The sequence below is a fragment of the Oncorhynchus gorbuscha genome, linkage group LG07 (assembly GCF_021184085.1).
Source record: "Oncorhynchus gorbuscha isolate QuinsamMale2020 ecotype Even-year linkage group LG07, OgorEven_v1.0, whole genome shotgun sequence".
NCBI classification, from domain to species: domain Eukaryota; kingdom Metazoa; phylum Chordata; class Actinopteri; order Salmoniformes; family Salmonidae; genus Oncorhynchus; species Oncorhynchus gorbuscha.
The window spans coordinates 86,314,161-86,331,726 of NC_060179.1; the positions used below are offsets into that span (position 1 = coordinate 86,314,161).

Here is a 17,566-nt window from a genome sequence, read left to right on the forward strand (position 1 = left end):
GAGGGCAGAGTAGATAGGGGACAGAGATAGGAGAGGACTGAGGGCAGAGTAGATAGGGGACAGAGAGATGAGAGGACTGAGGGCAGAGTAGATAGGGGACAGAGAGTGTTGAGGACTTAGGGCAGAGTAGATAGGGGACAGAGAGTTGGAGAGTGAGGGCATAGTAGATAGTGTGGGGATAGAGTTGTGTTGGACTGTGGCAGAGTAGATAGGGATAGAGAGAGGAGAGACTGAGGGCAGAGTAGATAGGGGACAGAGAGAGGAGAGGACTGAGGGCAGAGTAGATAGGGGACAGAGAGAGAGAGGACGGAGGGCAGAGTAGATAGGGGACAGAGTTGGAGAGGACTTAGGGCAGAGTAGATAGGGGACAGAGAGAGGAGAGGACTTAGGGCAGAGTAGATAGGGGACAGAGAGTGAGAGGACTGAGGGCATAGTAGATAGGGGACAGAGAGTTGGAGAGGACTGAGGGCAGAGTAGATAGTGGGACAGAGTTGAGTGAGGACTTAGGGCATAGTAGATAGTGGGACAGAGAGAGGAGAGGACTGAGGTGTAGTAGATGGGGTTGTAGTGAGAGGACTGAGGGCATAGTAGATAGGGGACAGAGAGAGGAGAGGACTTAGGGCAGAGTAGATAGGGGACAGAGAGAGAGGACTGAGGGCAGAGTAGATAGTGGACAGAGAGAGGAGAGGACTGAGGGCAGAGTAGATAGTGGACAGAGAGAGGAGAGGACTGAGGGCATAGTAGATAGGGGACAGAGAGAGCTGAGGACTGAGGGCATAGTAGATAGGGGACAGATGAGTAGGGAGGACTGAGCATAGTAGATAGGGGACAGTTGAGAGGAGAGGACTGTGTTGTGTTTAGTAGATAGGGGACAGAGAGTTTTTAGGACTGAGGGCACAGTAGATGGGGACAGAGTGGAGAGGACTGAAGGCAGAGATAGATGGGGACAGAGAGAGGAGAGGACTTAGGGCATGGTAGATAGGGGACAGAGAGAGGAGAGGACTGAGGGCACAGTAGATAGGGGACAGAGGATCTGGAGAGACTTGAAGACACAGTAGATAGGGATAGAAGACTGGAGGACTGAGGGCAGAGTAGATAGGGGACAGAGAGAGGAGAGGACTGAGGGCAGAGTAGATAGGGGACGAGATTTGGATGGAGAGGACTGAGGGCAGAGTAGATAGTGGACAGAGAGAGGAGAGGACTGAGGGCAGAGTAGATAGTGGACAGAGAGAGGAGAGGACTGAGGGCATAGTAGATAGGGGAGAGAGGAGAGGACTGAGGGCATAGTAGATAGGGGACAGAGAGAGGAGAGGACTGAGGGCAGAGTAGATAGGGGACAGAGAGAGGAGAGGACTGAGGGCAGAGTAGATAGGGACAGAGAGAGGAGAGGACTGAGGGCAGAGTAGATAGGGGACAGAGAGAGGAGAGGACTGAGGGCAGAGTAGATAGGGGACAGAGAGAGGAGAGGACTGAGGGCAGAGTAGATAGTGGACAGAGAGAGGAGAGGACTGAGGGCAGAGTAGATAGGGGACAGAGAGGAGAGGACTGAGGGCATAGTAGATAGGGGACAGAGAGAGGAGAGGACTGAGGGCATAGTAGATAGGGGACAGAGAGAGGAGAGGACTGAGGGCAGAGTAGATAGGGGACAGAGAGAGGAGAGGACTGAGGGCAGAGTAGATAGGGGACAGAGAGAGGAGAGGACTGAGGGCAGAGTAGATAGGGGACAGAGAGAGGAGAGGACTGAGGGCAGAGTAGATAGGGGACAGAGAGAGGAGAGGACTGAGGGCAGAGTAGATAGTGGACAGAGAGAGGAGAGGACTGAGGGCAGAGTAGATAGGGGACAGAGAGAGGAGAGGACTGAGGGCAGAGTAGATAGGGGACAGAGAGAGGAGAGGACTGAGGGCAGAGTAGATAGTGGACAGAGAGAGGAGAGGACTGAGGGCAGAGTAGATAGGGGACAGAGAGAGGAGAGGACTGAGGGCAGAGTAGATAGGGGACAGAGAGAGGAGAGGACTGAGGGCATAGTAGATAGGGGACAGAGAGAGGAGAGGACTGAGGGCATAGTAGATAGGGGACAGAGAGAGGAGAGGACTGAGGGCATAGTAGATAGGGGACAGAGAGAGGAGAGGACTGAGGGCAGAGTAGATAGGGGACAGAGAGAGGAGAGGACTGAGGGCAGAGTAGATAGGGGACAGAGAGAGGAGAGGACTGAGGGCAGAGTAGATAGGGGACAGAGAGAGGAGAGGACTGAGGGCAGAGTAGATAGGGGACAGAGAGAGGAGAGGACTGAGGGCAGAGTAGATAGGGGACAGAGAGAGGAGAGGACTGAGGGCAGAGTAGATAGGGGACAGAGAGAGGAGAGGACTGAGGGCAGAGTAGATAGGGGACAGAGAGAGGAGAGGACTGAGGGCAGAGTAGATAGGGACAGAGAGAGGAGAGGACTGAGGGCAGAGTAGATAGTGGACAGAGAGAGGAGAGGACTGAGGGCAGAGTAGATAGTGGACAGAGAGAGGAGAGGACTGAGGGCAGAGTAGATAGAGGACAGAGAGAGGAGAGGACTGAGGGCAGAGTAGATAGAGGACAGAGAGAGGAGAGGACTGAGGGCAGAGTAGATAGAGGACAGAGAGAGGAGAGGACTGAGGGCAGAGTAGATAGAGGACAGAGAGAGGAGAGGACTGAGGGCACAGTAGATAGGGGACAGAGAGAGGAGAGGACTGAGGGCAGAGTAGATAGGGGACAGAGAGAGGAGAGGACTGAGGGCAGAGTAGATAGGGGACAGAGAGAGGAGAGGACTTAGGGCAGAGTAGATAGGGGACAGAGAGAGGAGAGGACTGAGGGCATAGTAGATAGGGGACAGAGAGAGGAGAGGACTGAGGGCATAGTAGATAGGGGACAGAGAGAGGAGAGGACTGAGGGCAGAGTAGATAGGGGACAGAGAGAGGAGAGGACTGAGGGCAGAGTAGATAGAGGACAGAGAGAGGAGAGGACTGAGGGCACAGTAGATAGGGGACAGAGAGAGGAGAGGACTGAGGGCAGAGTAGATAGGGGACAGAGAGAGGAGAGGACTGAGGGCAGAGTAGATAGGGGACAGAGAGAGGAGAGGACTTAGGGCAGAGTAGATAGGGGACAGAGAGAGGAGAGGACTGAGGGCAGAGTAGATAGGGGACAGAGAGAGGAGAGGACTGAGGGCAGAGTAGATAGGGGACAGAGAGAGGAGAGGACTGAGGGCAGAGTAGATAGGGGACAGAGAGAGGAGAGGACTGAGGGCAGAGTAGATAGGGGACAGAGAGAGGAGAGGACTTAGGGCAGAGTAGATAGGGGACAGAGGACTTAGGGCAGAGTAGAGGGGACTTAGGGCAGAGTAGATAGGGGACAGAGAGAGGAGAGGACTTAGGGCAGAGTAGATAGGGGACAGAGAGAGGAGAGGACTTAGGGCAGAGTAGATAGGGGACAGAGAGAGGAGAGGACTTAGGGCAGAGTAGATAGGGGACAGAGAGAGGAGAGGACTTAGGGCAGAGTAGATAGGGGACAGAGAGAGGAGAGGACTGAGGGCAGAGTAGATAGGGGACAGAGAGAGGAGAGGACTTAGGGCAGAGTAGATAGGGGACAGAGAGAGGAGAGGACTGAGGGCAGAGTAGATAGGGGACAGAGAGAGGAGAGGACTGAGGGCAGAGTAGATAGGGGACAGAGAGAGGAGAGGGAGGGCAGAGTAGATAGGGGACAGAGAGAGGAGAGGACTGAGGGCAGAGTAGATAGGGGACAGAGAGAGGAGAGGACTTAGGGCAGAGTAGATAGGGGACAGAGAGAGGAGAGGACTTAGGGCAGAGTAGATAGGGGACAGAGAGAGGAGAGGACTTAGGGCAGAGTAGATAGGGGACAGAGAGAGGAGAGGACTTAGGGCAGAGTAGATAGGAGGGAGGGCAGAGTAGAGGGGACAGAGGAGAGGAGAGGACTGAGGGCAGAGTAGATAGGGGACAGAGAGAGGAGAGGACTTAGGGCAGAGTAGATAGTGGACAGAGAGAGGAGAGGACTGAGGGCAGAGTAGATAGGGGACAGAGAGAGGAGAGGACTGAGGGCATAGTAGATAGGGGACAGAGAGAGGAGAGGACTGAGGGCAGAGTAGATAGTGGACAGAGAGAGGAGAGGACTTAGGGCAGAGATATTGTAATTCTATAGATATGTTATAAACTGTTAATAACTCTGTTTCTGTCTTTTCTCCACAAAAGAACTGACTCTGAAAGAGAATGTTGTCAAGTACATCGAGTTACTGGAAGACAGACTGCACAGGTGAGCTTTTTTCTCTCTTTCTGTCTCTCTGTCTCTTTCTGTCTCTCTGTCTCTTTCTGTCTCTCTGTCTCTTTCTGTCTCTGTCTCTGTCTCTTTCTGTCTCTCTGTCTCTTTCTGTCTCTGTCTCTGTCTCTCTGTCTCTTTCTGTCTCTCTGTCTCTTTCTGTCTCTTTCTGTCTCTGTCTCTCTGTCTCTTTCTGTCTCTCTGTCTCTTTCTGTCTCTGTCTCTTTCTGTCTCTGTCTCTCAATTTTGATCCATTCAATTCAAGGGGCTTTATTGGCATGGGAAACATGTGTTAACATTGCCAAGCAAGTGAGGTAGATAATATTCAAAAGTGAAATAAACAATTACACTCACAGAAGTTTCAAAAGAGTAAAGACATTACAAATGTCATATAATGTCTATATTCAGTGTTGTAACGATGTACAAAAGGGAAAATAAAAAAAGCATAAATATGGGCTGTATTTACAATGGTGTTTGTTTTTCACTGGTTGCCCTTTTCTTGTGGCAACAGGTCACAAATCTTGCTGCTGTGATGGAACACTGTGTTATTTCACCCAGTAGATATGGGAGTTTGTCAAAACCCGGTTTGTTTTCTAATTCTTTGTGGATCTGTGTAATGTGAGGGAAACATGTGTCTCTAATAAGAGTTACTTATTGATCCTCAACACGGGGGCCCCACAAGGGTGTGTTCTGAGCCCTCTCCTGTACTCCCTGTTCACCCACGACTGCGTGGCCACGCACGCCTCCAACTCAATCATCAAGTTTGCGGACGACACAACAGTGGTAGGCTTGATTACCAACAATGACGAGACGGCCTACAGGGAGGAGGTGAGGGCCCTCGGAGTGTGGTGTCAGGAAAATAACCTCACACTCAACGTCAACAAAACTAAGGAGATGATTGTGGACTTCAGGAAACAGCAGAGGGAACACCCCCCTATCCACATCGATGGAACAGTAGTGGAGAGGGTAGCTAGTTTTAAGTTCCTCGGCATACACATCACAGACAAACTGAATTGGTCCACTCACACTGACAGCGTCGTGAAGAAGGCGCAGCAGCGCCTATTCAACCTCAGGAGGCTGAAGAAATTTGGCTTGTCACCAAAAGCACTCACAAACTTCTACAGATGCACAATCGAGAGCATCCTGGCGGGCTGTATCACCGCCTGGTACGGCAACTGCTCCACCCTCAACCGTAAGGCTCTCCAGAGGGTAGTGAGGACTGCACAACACATCACCGGGGGCAAACTACCTGCCCTCCAGGACACCTACACCACCCGTTGTTACAGGAAGGCCATAAAGATCATCAAGGACATCAACCACCGAACCACTGCCTGTTCACCCCGCTATCATCCAGAAGGCGAGGTCAGTACAGGTGCATCAAAGCTGGGACCGAGACTGAAAAACAGCTTCTATCTCAAGGCCATCAGACTGTTAAACAGCCACCACTAACATTGAGTGGCTGCTGCCAACACACTGTCATTGACACTGACTCAACTCCAGCCATTTTAATAATGGGAATTGATGGGAAATGATGTAAATATATCACTAGCCACTTTAAACAATGCTACCTTATATAATGTTACTTACCCTACATTATTCATCTCATATGCATATGTATATACTGTATTCTATATCATCGACTGCATCCTTATGTAATACATGTATCACTAGCCACTTTAACTATGCCACTTTGTTTACTTTGTCTACACACTCATCTCATATGTATATACTGTACTCTACATCATCGACTGCATCTTTATGTAATACATGTATCACTAGCCACTTTAACTATGCCACTTTGTTTACTTTGTCTACACACTCATCTCATATGTATATACTGTACTCGATACCATCTACTGTATGCTGCTCTGTACCATCACTCATTCATATATCCTTATGTACATGTTCCTTATCCCCTTACACTGTGTATAAGACAGTAGTTTTGGAATTGTTAGTTAGATTACTTGTTGGTTATCACTGCATTGTCGGAACTAGAGGCGCAAGCATTTCGCTACACTCGCATTAACATCTGCTAACCATGTGTATGTGACAAATGAAATTTGATTTGATTGGATTTGAGTCAAACATTGGACAGGAGGTTAGCATTTTGTGGGCAGTGTGCCTTGAGAGCCAGGTATGCCTACGGTGGCCTTTCTCAATAGCAAGGCGATGCTCAATCAGTCTGTACATAGTCAAAGCTTTCCTTAAGTTTTTGTCAGTCACAGTGGTCAGATATTCTGCAACTGTGTACTCTCTGTTTAGGGCCAAATAGCATTCTAGTTTGCTCTGTTTTTTTCCCAATGTGTCAAGTAATTCTGAACACCAAATAATGCAGAGCAGAATTAGGCCAATACCCGCTAAATATCCACATCCAGAAAAGAGCCATTAAATTCTACAACAATGCAGTAATAACCAACAAGTAATCTAACCTAACAACTCCAAAACTACTACCTTATACACACAAGTGTAGAGGGATAAAGAATATGTACATAAAGATATATGAATGAGTGATGGTACAGAACGGCATAGGCAAGATGCAGTAGATGGTATCGAGTACAGTATATACATATGAGATGAGTATGTAAACAAAGTGGCATAGTTAAAGTGGCTAGTGATACATGTAAAGTGACTGTTCCACTGGATGTCATAAGGTGAATGCACCAATTTGTAAGTCGCTCTGGATAAGAGCGTCTGCTAAATGACTTAAATGCAAATGTAAATGTAAAAGGATGCAGTAGATGATATAGAGTACAGTATATACATATGAGATGAGTAATGTAGGGTATGTAAAAAATTATATTAAGTAGCATTGTTTAAAGTGCCTAGTGATATATTTTGACATCAATTTCCATTATTAACGTAGCTGGAGTTGAGTCAGTGTGTTGGCAGCCTGGCTCTCGAGAGAAGGCAGGCTATGTGCACACTGCCCTCAAAATGAGGTGAAATCTGAGCTGTACTTCCTAACCTCCTGCCAAATGTTTGACCATATTAGAGACATCTATCTCAGATTGCACAGACAAATATTAATAAAAATGTGAAAACAAATCCAATTTTTATAAACCCCAATATACGCTAATGTTCAAAGGTTTGGAGTCCTTGTTTTTAAAAGAAAAGCAATTTTTTTGTCCATTAAAATAACTTCAGATTGATCAGAAATACAGTGTAGACATTGTTAATGTTGTAAATGACTATTGTAATGGAATATCTACATAGCCGTACAGAGGCCCATTATCAGCATTATCAGCAACCATCACTCCTGTATTCCAATGGTACATTGTGTTAGCTAATCCAAGTTTATCATTTTAAAAGGCTAATTGATCATTAGAAAAACCTTTTGCAATTATTTTAGCACAGCTGAGAACTGTTGTCCTGATTAAATAAGCAATAAAACTGGCCTTCTTTAGACTAATTGAGTATCTGGAGCATCAGCATTTGTGGGTTCAATTACAGGCTCAAAATGGCCAGGAACAAATCACTTTCTTCTGAAACTCGTCAATCTATTCTTGTTCTGAGAAATGAAGGCTATTCCATGCGAGAAATTGCCAAAAAACTGAAGATCTCGTACATCGCTGTGTACTACTCCCTTCACAGAACAGCACAGACTGGCTCTCACCAGAATAGAAAGAGGAGTGGGAGGCCCCGGTGCACAACTGAGCAAGAGGACAAGTACATTAGAGTGTCTAGTTTGTAGCTGGAAACTGGCAGCTTCATTAAATAGCAAACACCAGTCTCAACGTCAACAGTGAAGAGGCGACTCCGGGATGCCATCTTAATCTTTTCTTTTTATTGGCCAGTCTGAGATATGGCTTTTTCTTTGCAACTCTGCCTAGAAGGCCAGCATCCCGGAGTCTCCTCTTCACTGTTGACGTTGAGACTGGTGTTTTGGTGGAAATTTCTAAGTCACCCCAAACTTTTGAATGGTAGTGTAACTCTCATGTTTACTGGGTGAAATACCATAGTGTTCCATCACAGCAGTAAGATGTGTGCCCTGTTGCCGCAAGAAAAGGGCAACCAGTGAAGAACAAACACCATTGTAAATACAAACCATATTTATTTATTTTCCCTTTTGTACTTTTAACTATTTGCGCATCCTTATAGGACTGTATAAAGACATAATATGACATTTGAAATGTCTTTATTCTCTTGGAACTTTTGTGAGTGTAATGTTTATTGAACTTTTGTGAGTGTAATGTTTATTGTTAATTTTTAACGTTTATTTAACTTTTGTTTATTATTTAATTCACTTGCCAATAAAACTCCTTAAATTAAAATTGGATTGACAGAGAGTGAGAGAGACAGAGACAGGGAGAGAGAGACAGGGAGAGAGAGACAGGGAGAGAGAGACAGGGAGAGAGAGACAGGGAGAGAGAGACAGGGAGAGAGAGACACACAGAGAGAGACACACAGAGAGACACACAGAGAGAGACACACAGAGAGAGACACAGAGAGAGAGAGACAGAGAGAGAGAGAGACACAGAGAGAGAGAGAGAGACACAGAGAGAGAGATAGAGACACAGAGAGAGAGAGACACAGAGAGAGAGAGACACATCGAGAGAGAGAGACACAGAGAGAGAGACACACAGAGAGACACAGAGAGAGACACATCGAGAGAGAGAGACACACAGAGAGACACAGAGAGAGACAGAGAGAGAGAGACACACAGAGAGAGAGAGACACACAGAGAGAGACACACAGAGAGAGACACACAGAGAGAGAGACACACAGAGAGAGAGACACACAGAGAGAGAGACACACAGAGAGAGAGAGACACAGAGAGAGAGCGACACAGAGAGAGAGCGACACAGAGAGAGAGACACAGAGAGAGAGACACACAGAGAGAGAGACACACAGAGAGAGAGACACACAAAGAGAGAGACACACAGAGAGAGAGACACACAGAGAGAGAGACATTTACATTTACATTTAAGCCATTTAGCAGACGCTCTTATCCAGAGCGACTTACAAATTGGTGCATTCACCTTATGACATCCAGTGGAACAGTCACTTTACAATAGTGCATCTAAATCTTAAAGGGGGGGGGTGAGAGGGATTACTTATCCTATCCTAGGTATTCCTTAAAGAGGTGGGGTTTCAGGTGTCTCCGGAAGGTGGTGATTGACTCCGCTGTCCTGGCGTCGTGAGGGAGTTTGTTCCACCATTGGGGGGCCAGAGCAGCGAACAGTTTTGACTGGGCTGAGCGGGAGCTGTACTTCCTCAGTGGTAGGGAGGCGAGCAGGCCAGAGGTGGATGAACGCAGTGCCCTTGTTTGGGTGTAGGGCCTGATCAGAGCCTGGAGGTACTGAGGTGCCGTTCCCCTCACAGCTCCGTAGGCAAGCACCATGGTCTTGTAGCGGATGCGAGCTTCAACTGGAAGCCAGTGGAGAGAACGGAGGAGCGGGGTGACGTGAGAGAACTTGGGAAGGTTGAACACCAGGCGGGCTGTGGCGTTCTGGATGAGTTGAAGGGGTTTAATGGCACAGGCAGGGAGCGCAGCCAACAGCGAGTTGCAGTAATCCAGACGGGAGATGACAAGTGCCTGGATTAGGACCTGCGCCGCTTCCTGTGTGAGGCAGGGTCGTACTGTGCGGATGTTGTAGAGCATGAACCTACAGGAACGGGCCACCGCCTTGATGTTGGTTGAGAACGACAGGGTGTTGTCCAAGATCACGCCAAGGTTCTTAGCGCTCTGGGAGGAGGACACAATGGAGTTGTCAACCGTGATGGCGAGATCATGGAACAGGCAGTCCTTCCCCGGGAGGAAGAGTAGCTCCGTCTTGCCGAGGTTCAGCTTGAGGTGGTGATCCGTCATCCACACTGATATGTCTGCCAGACATGCAGAGATGCGATTCGCCACCTGGTCATCAGAAGGGGGAAAGGAGAAGATTAATTGTGTGTCGTCTGCATAGCAATGATAGGAGAGACCATGTGAGGTTATGACAGAGCCAAGTGACTTGGTGTATAGCGAGAATAGGAGAGGGCCTAGAACAGAGCCCTGGGGGACACCAGTGGTGAGAGCGCGTGGTGAGGAGACAGATTCTCGCCACGCCACCTGGTAGGAGCGACCTGTCAGGTAGGACGCAATCCAAGCGTGGGCCGCGCTGGAGATGTCCAACTCGGAGAGGGTGGAGAGGAGGATCTGATGGTTCACAGTATCGAAGGCAGCCGATAGATCTAGAAGGATGAGAGCAGAGGAGAGAGAGTTAGCTTTAGCAGTGCGGAGCGCCTCCGTGATACAGAGGAGAGCAGTCTCAGTTGAATGACTAGTCTTGAAACCTGACTGATTTGGATCAAGAAGGTCATTCGGAGAGAGATAGCGGGAGAGCTGGCCAAGGACGGCACGTTCAAGAGTTTTGGAGAGAAAAGAAAGAAGGGATACTGGTCTGTAATTGTTGACATCGGAGGGATCGAGTGTAGGTTTTTTCAGAAGGGGTGCAACTCTCGCTCTCTTGAAGACGGAAGGGACGTAGCCAGCGGTCAGGGATGAGTTGATGAGCGAGGTGAGGTAAGGGAGAAGATCTCCGGAAATGGTCTGGAGAAGAGAGGAGGGGATAGGGTTAAGCGGGCAGGTTGTTGGGCGGCCGGCCGTCACAAGACGCAAGATTTCATCTGGAGAGAGACGGGAGAAAGAGGTCAGAGCACAGGGTAGGGCAGTGTGAGCAGAACCAGCGGTGTCGTTTGACTTAGCAAACGAGGATCGGATGTCGTCGACCTTCTTTTCAAAATGGTTGACGAAGTCATCTGCAGAGAGGGAGGAGGGGGGAGGGGGAGGAGGATTCAGGAGGGAGGAGAAGGTGGCAAAGAGCTTCCTAGGGTTAGAGGCAGATGCTTTGAATTTAGAGTGGTAGAAAGTGGCTTTAGCAGCAGAGACAGAGGAGGAAAATGTAGAGAGGAGGGAGTGAAAGGATGCCAGGTCCGCAGGGAGGCGAGTTTTCCTCCATTTCCGCTCGGCTGCCCGGAGCCCTGTTCTGTGAGCTCGCAATGAGTCATCGAGCCACGGAGCGGGAGGGGAGGACCGAGCCGGCCTGGAGGATAGGGGACATAGAGAGTCAAAGGATGCAGAGAGGGAGGAGAGGAGGGTTGAGGAGGCAGAATCAGGAGATAGGTTGGAGAATTTTTGAGCAGAGGGAAGAGATGATAGGATGGAAGAGGAGAGAGTAGCGGGGGAGAGAGAGCGAAGTTTGGGACGGCGCGATACCATCCGAGTAGGGGCAGTGTTGGAGGTGTTGGATGAGAGCGAGAGGGAAAAGGATACAAGGTAGTGGTCGGAGACTTGGAGGGGAGTTGCAATGAGGTTAGTGGAAGAACAGCATCTAGTAAAGATGAGGTCGAGCGTATTGCCTACCTTGTGAGTAGGGGGGGAAGGTGAGAGGGTGAGGTCAAAAGAGGAGAGGAGTGGAAAGAAGGAGGCAGAGAGCAATGAGTCAAAGGTAGACGTGGGGAGGTTAAAGTCGCCCAGAACTGTGAGAGGTGAGCCGTCCTCAGGAAAGGAGCTTATCAAGGCATCAAGCTCATCGATGAACTCTCCGAGGGAACCTGGAGGGCGATAAATGATAAGAATGTTAAGCTTGAAAGGGCTGGTAACTGTAACAGCATGGAATTCAAAGGAGGCGATAGACAGATGGGTAAGGGGAGAAAGAGAGAATGACCACTTGGGAGAGATGAGGATCCCGGTGCCACCACCCCGCTGACCAGAAGCTCTCGGGGTGTGCGAGAACACGTGGGCGGACGAAGAGAGAGCAGTAGGAGTAGCAGTGTTGTCTGTGGTGATCCATGTTTCCGTCAGTGCCAAGAAGTCGAGGGACCGGAGGGAGGCATAGGCTGAGATGAACTCTGCCTTGTTGGCCGCAGATCGGCAGTTCCAGAGGCTACCGGAGACCTGGAACTCCACGTGGGTCGTGCGCGCTGGGACCACCAGATTAGGGTGGCCGCGGCCACGCGGTGTGGAGCGTTTGTATGGTCTGTGCAGAGAGGAGAGAACAGGGATAGACAGACACATAGTTGACAGGCTACAGAAGAGGCTACGCTAATGCAAAGGAGATTGGAATGACAAGTGGACTACACGTCTCGAATGTTCAGAAAGTTAAGCTACGTAGCAAGAATCTTATTGACTAAAATGATTAAAATGATACAGTACTGCTGAAGTAGGCTAGCTGGCAGTGGGTGCGTTGTTGACACTACACTAATCAAGTCGTTCCGTTGAGTGTTATAGTTTCGACAGTGCTGCTATTCGGGGGCTAGCTGGCTAGCTAGCAGTATTGTTTACGTTACGTTGCGTTAAAAGAACGACAATAGCTGGCTAGCTAACCTAGAAAATCGCTCTAGACTACACAATTATCTTTGATACAAAGACGGCTATGTAGCTAGCTATGTAGCTAGCTACGATCAAACAAATCAAACCGTTGTACTGTAATGAAATGAAATTAAAAATGTGATACTACCTGTGAATGCGACCGGGTTGTGAGTCTATTCGGTAGACGTTGGCTAGCTGTTAGCTAGCTGTTGGCTAGCTAGCAGAGTCTCCTACGTTAAGGACGACAAATAGCTGGCTAGCTAACCTCGGTAAATTAAGATAATCACTCTAAGACTACACACTCTAAACTACACAATTATCTTGGATACGACACACAGAGAGAGAGACACAGAGAGAGAGAGACACAGAGAGAGAGAGACACACAGAGAGAGACACACAGAGAGAAAGACACACAGAGAGAGAGACACAGAGAGAGAGAGACACAGAGAGAGAGAGAGACACAGAGAGAGAGAGAGAGAGAGACACACAGAGAGAAAGAGAGACACACAGAGAGAAAGAGAGACACACAGAGAGAAAGAGAGACACAGAGAGAGAGACAGAGAGTTGATGTCTGTGTATATGATGATGGCTTGTCTCTCTCTGTAGTTGTGGCTGTCCCCCTCTGCAGCATATCTGGGAGGCTGATCTAGAAGCCTGTCACCTCCTCCTCCGAGGCATCCAGCTGCGTACCCCCTTCTGTGGTGGTGCAGACCCTGCCACAGTGGTACTACCCAACCCCCAACCAGCCACTAAACAAGAAGCAGATCTGCAGGAATGTGCCATGTTGACGGCTCTGGGGGGGCGCTGGTGCCCCGAGGCCAACCTACAGAACTCAGAGTTCACCAAGGTAACTAACACAGCAACATGTTCCATTGTAGTACACTACTTCTGCCCAGAGCCCTATGGGGAATAGGGTGCCATTTGTAGTGCACTTCGTCTGAATACATGCTGAATACAACAGGTGTAGTAGACCTCACAGTGAAATGCTGAATACAACAGGTGTAGTAGACCTCACAGTGAAATGCTGAATACAACAGGTGTAGTAGACCTCACAGTGAAATGCTGAATACAACAGGTGTAGTAGACCTCACAGTGAAATGCTGAATACAACAGGTGTAGTAGACCTCACAGTGAAATGCTGAATACAACAGGTGTAGTAGACCTCACAGTGAAATGCTGAATACAACAGGTGTAGTAGACCTCACAGTGAAATGCTGAATACAACAGGTGTAGTAGACCTCACAGTGAAATGCTGAGTACAACAGGTGTAGTAGACCTCACAGTGAAATGCTGAATACAACAGGTGTAGTAGACCTCACAGTGAAATGCTGAATACAACAGGTGTAGTAGACCTCACAGTGAAATGATGAATACAACAGGTGTAGTAGACCTCACAGTGAAATGCTGAATACAACAGGTGTAGTAGACCTCACAGTGAAATGCTGAATACAACAGGTGTAGTAGACCTCACAGTGAAATGCTGAATACAACAGGTGTAGTAGACCTCACAGTGAAATGCTGAATACAACAGGTGTAGTAGACCTCACAGTGAAATGCTGAATACAACAGGTGTAGTAGACCTCACAGTGAAATGATGAATACAACAGGTGTAGTAGACCTCACAGTGAAATGCTGAATACAACAGGTGTAGTAGACCTCACAGTGAAATGCTGAATACAACAGGTGTAGTAGACCTCACAGTGAAATGCTGAATACAACAGGTGTAGTAGACCTCACAGTGAAATGCTGAATACAACAGGTGTAGTAGACCTCACAGTGAAATGCTGAATACAACAGGTGTAGTAGACCTCACAGTGAAATGATGAATACAACAGGTGTAGTAGACCTCACAGTGAAATGCTGAATACAACAGGTGTAGTAGACCTCACAGTGAAATGCTGAGTACAACAGGTGTAGTAGACCTTACAGTGAAATGCTGAATACAACAGGTGTAGTAGACCTCACAGTGAAATGATGAATACAACAGGTGTAGTAGACCTTACAGTGAAATGCTGAATACAACAGGTGTAGTAGACCTCACAGTGAAATGATGAATACAACAGGTGTAGTAGACCTTACAGTGAAATGCTGAATACAACAGGTGTAGTAGACCTCACAGTGAAATGATGAATACAACAGGTGTAGTAGACCTCACAGTGAAATGCTGAATACAACAGGTGTAGTAGACCTCACAGTGAAATGCTGAATACAACAGGTGTAGTAGACCTCACAGTGAAATGCTGAATACAACAGGTGTAGTAGACCTCACAGTGAAATGCTGAATACAACAGGTGTAGTAGACCTCACAGTGAAATGCTGAATACAACAGGTGTAGTAGACCTCACAGTGAAATGATGAATACAACAGGTGTAGTAGACCTCACAGTGAAATGCTGAATACAACAGGTGTAGTAGACCTCACAGTGAAATGCTGAATACAACAGGTGTAGTAGACCTCACAGTGAAATGCTGAATACAACAGGTGTAGTAGACCTCACAGTGAAATGCTGAATACAACAGGTGTAGTAGACCTCACAGTGAAATGCTGAATACAACAGGTGTAGTAGACCTCACAGTGAAATGCTGAATACAACAGGTGTAGTAGACCTCACAGTGAAATGCTGAATACAACAGGTGTAGTAGACCTCACAGTGAAATGCTGAATACAACAGGTGTAGTAGACCTCACAGTGAAATGATGAATACAACAGGTGTAGTAGACCTCACAGTGAAATGCTGAATACAACAGGTGTAGTAGACCTCACAGTGAAATGCTGAGTACAACAGGTGTAGTAGACCTTACAGTGAAATGCTGAATACAACAGGTGTAGTAGACCTCACAGTGAAATGATGAATACAACAGGTGTAGTAGACCTTACAGTGAAATGCTGAATACAACAGGTGTAGTAGACCTCACAGTGAAATGATGAATACAACAGGTGTAGTAGACCTTACAGTGAAATGCTGAATACAACAGGTGTAGTAGACCTCACAGTGAAATGATGAATACAACAGGTGTAGTAGACCTTACAGTGAAATGCTGAATACAACAGGTGTAGTAGACCTCACAGTGAAATGCTGAATACAACAGGTGTAGTAGACCTCACAGTGAAATGCTGAATACAACAGGTGTAGTAGACCTTACAGTGAAATGCTGAATACAACAGGTGTAGTAGACCTCACAGTGAAATGCTGAATACAACAGGTGTAGTAGACCTCACAGTGAAATGATGAATACAACAGGTGTAGTAGACCTCACAGTGAAATGCTGAATACAACAGGTGTAGTAGACCTCACAGTGAAATGCTGAATACAACAGGTGTAGTAGACCTCACAGTGAAATGCTGAATACAACAGGTGTAGTAGACCTCACAGTGAAATGCTGAATACAACAGGTGTAGTAGACCTCACAGTGAAATGCTGAATACAACAGGTGTAGTAGACCTCACAGTGAAATGCTGAATACAACAGGTGTAGTAGACCTCACAGTGAAATGCTGAATACAACAGGTGTAGTAGACCTTACAGTGAAATGCTGAATACAACAGGTATAGTAGACCTTACAGTGAAATGCTGAATACAACAGGTGTAGTAGACCTTACAGTGAAATGCTGAATTCAACAGGTGTAGTAGACCTTACAGTGAAATGCTGAATACAACAGGTGTAGTAGACCTTACAGTGAAATGCTGAATACAACAGGTGTAGTAGACCTCACAGTGAAATGCTGAATACAACAGGTGTAGTAGACCTCACAGTGAATTGCTTCCTTACAAGCCCGTAACCAACAGTTAAGTGTCAGAAATAGAGTTAATAGAATATGTATTAAATATATGGTTCCCTGACAGAAGTATATGGGCCAGGAGAAACACACTGTTTGCATCCCAAATGGCACTCTATTCCCATTATAGTGCAATACTTTAGACCAGAGCCCTTTGAGCCCTATTCCCATTATAGTGTACTACTTTAGACCAGAGCCCTTTGGGAGCTGGGAAACATTTAGGCCACAGCCTTTACGTCTTATTTAGGCCACAGCCTCTACGTCTTATTTAGGCCACAGCCTCTACGTCTTATTTAGGCCACAGCCTCTACGTCTTATTTAGGCCACAGCCTCTACGTCTTATTTAGGCCACAGCCTCTACGTCTTATTTAGGCCACAGCCTCTACGTCTTATTTAGGCCACAGCCTCTACGTCTTATTTAGGCCACAGCCTCTACGTCTTATTTAGGCCACAGCCTCTACGTCTTATTTAGGCCACAGCCTCTATGTCTTATTTAGGCCACAGCCTCTACGTCTTATTTAGGCCACAGCCTCTACGTCTTATTTAGGCCACAGCCTCTACGTCTTATTTAGGACACAGCCAGCCTCTACGTCTTATTTAGGACACAGCCTCTACGTCTTATTTAGGACATGTTCATGCACACTAGAAATGTAGAATTTAGAAGCAGTTCATGCCTTTGATTTTAAATAAATAAATATTTATGAGGTCTAATGCGTGTATATAGTTTCCACTGTGGCCTTTTTCTTCTTCATTGCTTAATATATATCAGGTAGCCTGTATTTATCCAGGAATAAATATATATCAGGTAGCCTGTATTTATCCAGGAATAAATATATATCAGGTAGCCTGTATTTATCCAGGAATAAATATATATCAGGTAGCCTGTATTTATCCAGGAATAAATATATATCAGGTAGCCTGTATTTATCCAGGAATAAATATATATCAGGTAGCCTGTATTTATCCAGGAATAAATATATATCAGGTAGCCTGTATTTATCCAGGAATAAATATATATCAGGTAGCCTGTATTTATCCAGGATTAAATATATATCAGGTAGCCTGTATTTATCCAGGAATAAATATATATCAGGTAGCCTGTATTTATCCAGGAATAAATATATATCAGGTAGCCTGTATTTATCCAGGAATAAATATATATCAGGTAGCCTGTATTTATCCAGGAATAAATATATATCATGGAGCCTGT

The 17,566-nt window shown here is 46.9% G+C and overlaps 2 protein-coding genes across 7 annotated transcripts in view; both read left to right on the top strand.

Annotated features, from left to right (window-relative positions):
- Window positions 1–17,566, top strand: part of LOC124039065 (AT-rich interactive domain-containing protein 4B-like) — a 908,546-nt gene that overhangs the window by 361,665 nt on the left and 529,315 nt on the right. The window lies entirely within an intron of this gene.
- Window positions 1–17,566, top strand: part of disc1 (DISC1 scaffold protein) — a 149,845-nt gene that overhangs the window by 84,924 nt on the left and 47,355 nt on the right. For 5 of the 6 annotated variants that reach the window (XR_006839722.1, XR_006839723.1, XR_006839724.1 and 2 more), the window contains exons 10-11: window positions 4,227–4,287; window positions 13,187–13,427. Coding sequence is in view for 3 of the 6 variants with exons in the window: in XM_046357664.1 (XP_046213620.1) it covers window positions 4,227–4,287; window positions 13,187–13,427 (302 nt within the window). In the remaining 3 variants the exon portion in view is untranslated. Of the gene's footprint in view, window positions 1–4,226; window positions 4,288–13,186; window positions 13,428–17,566 lie in introns of those variants that run through there. The other variant, XM_046357665.1, reaches the window with a different exon arrangement.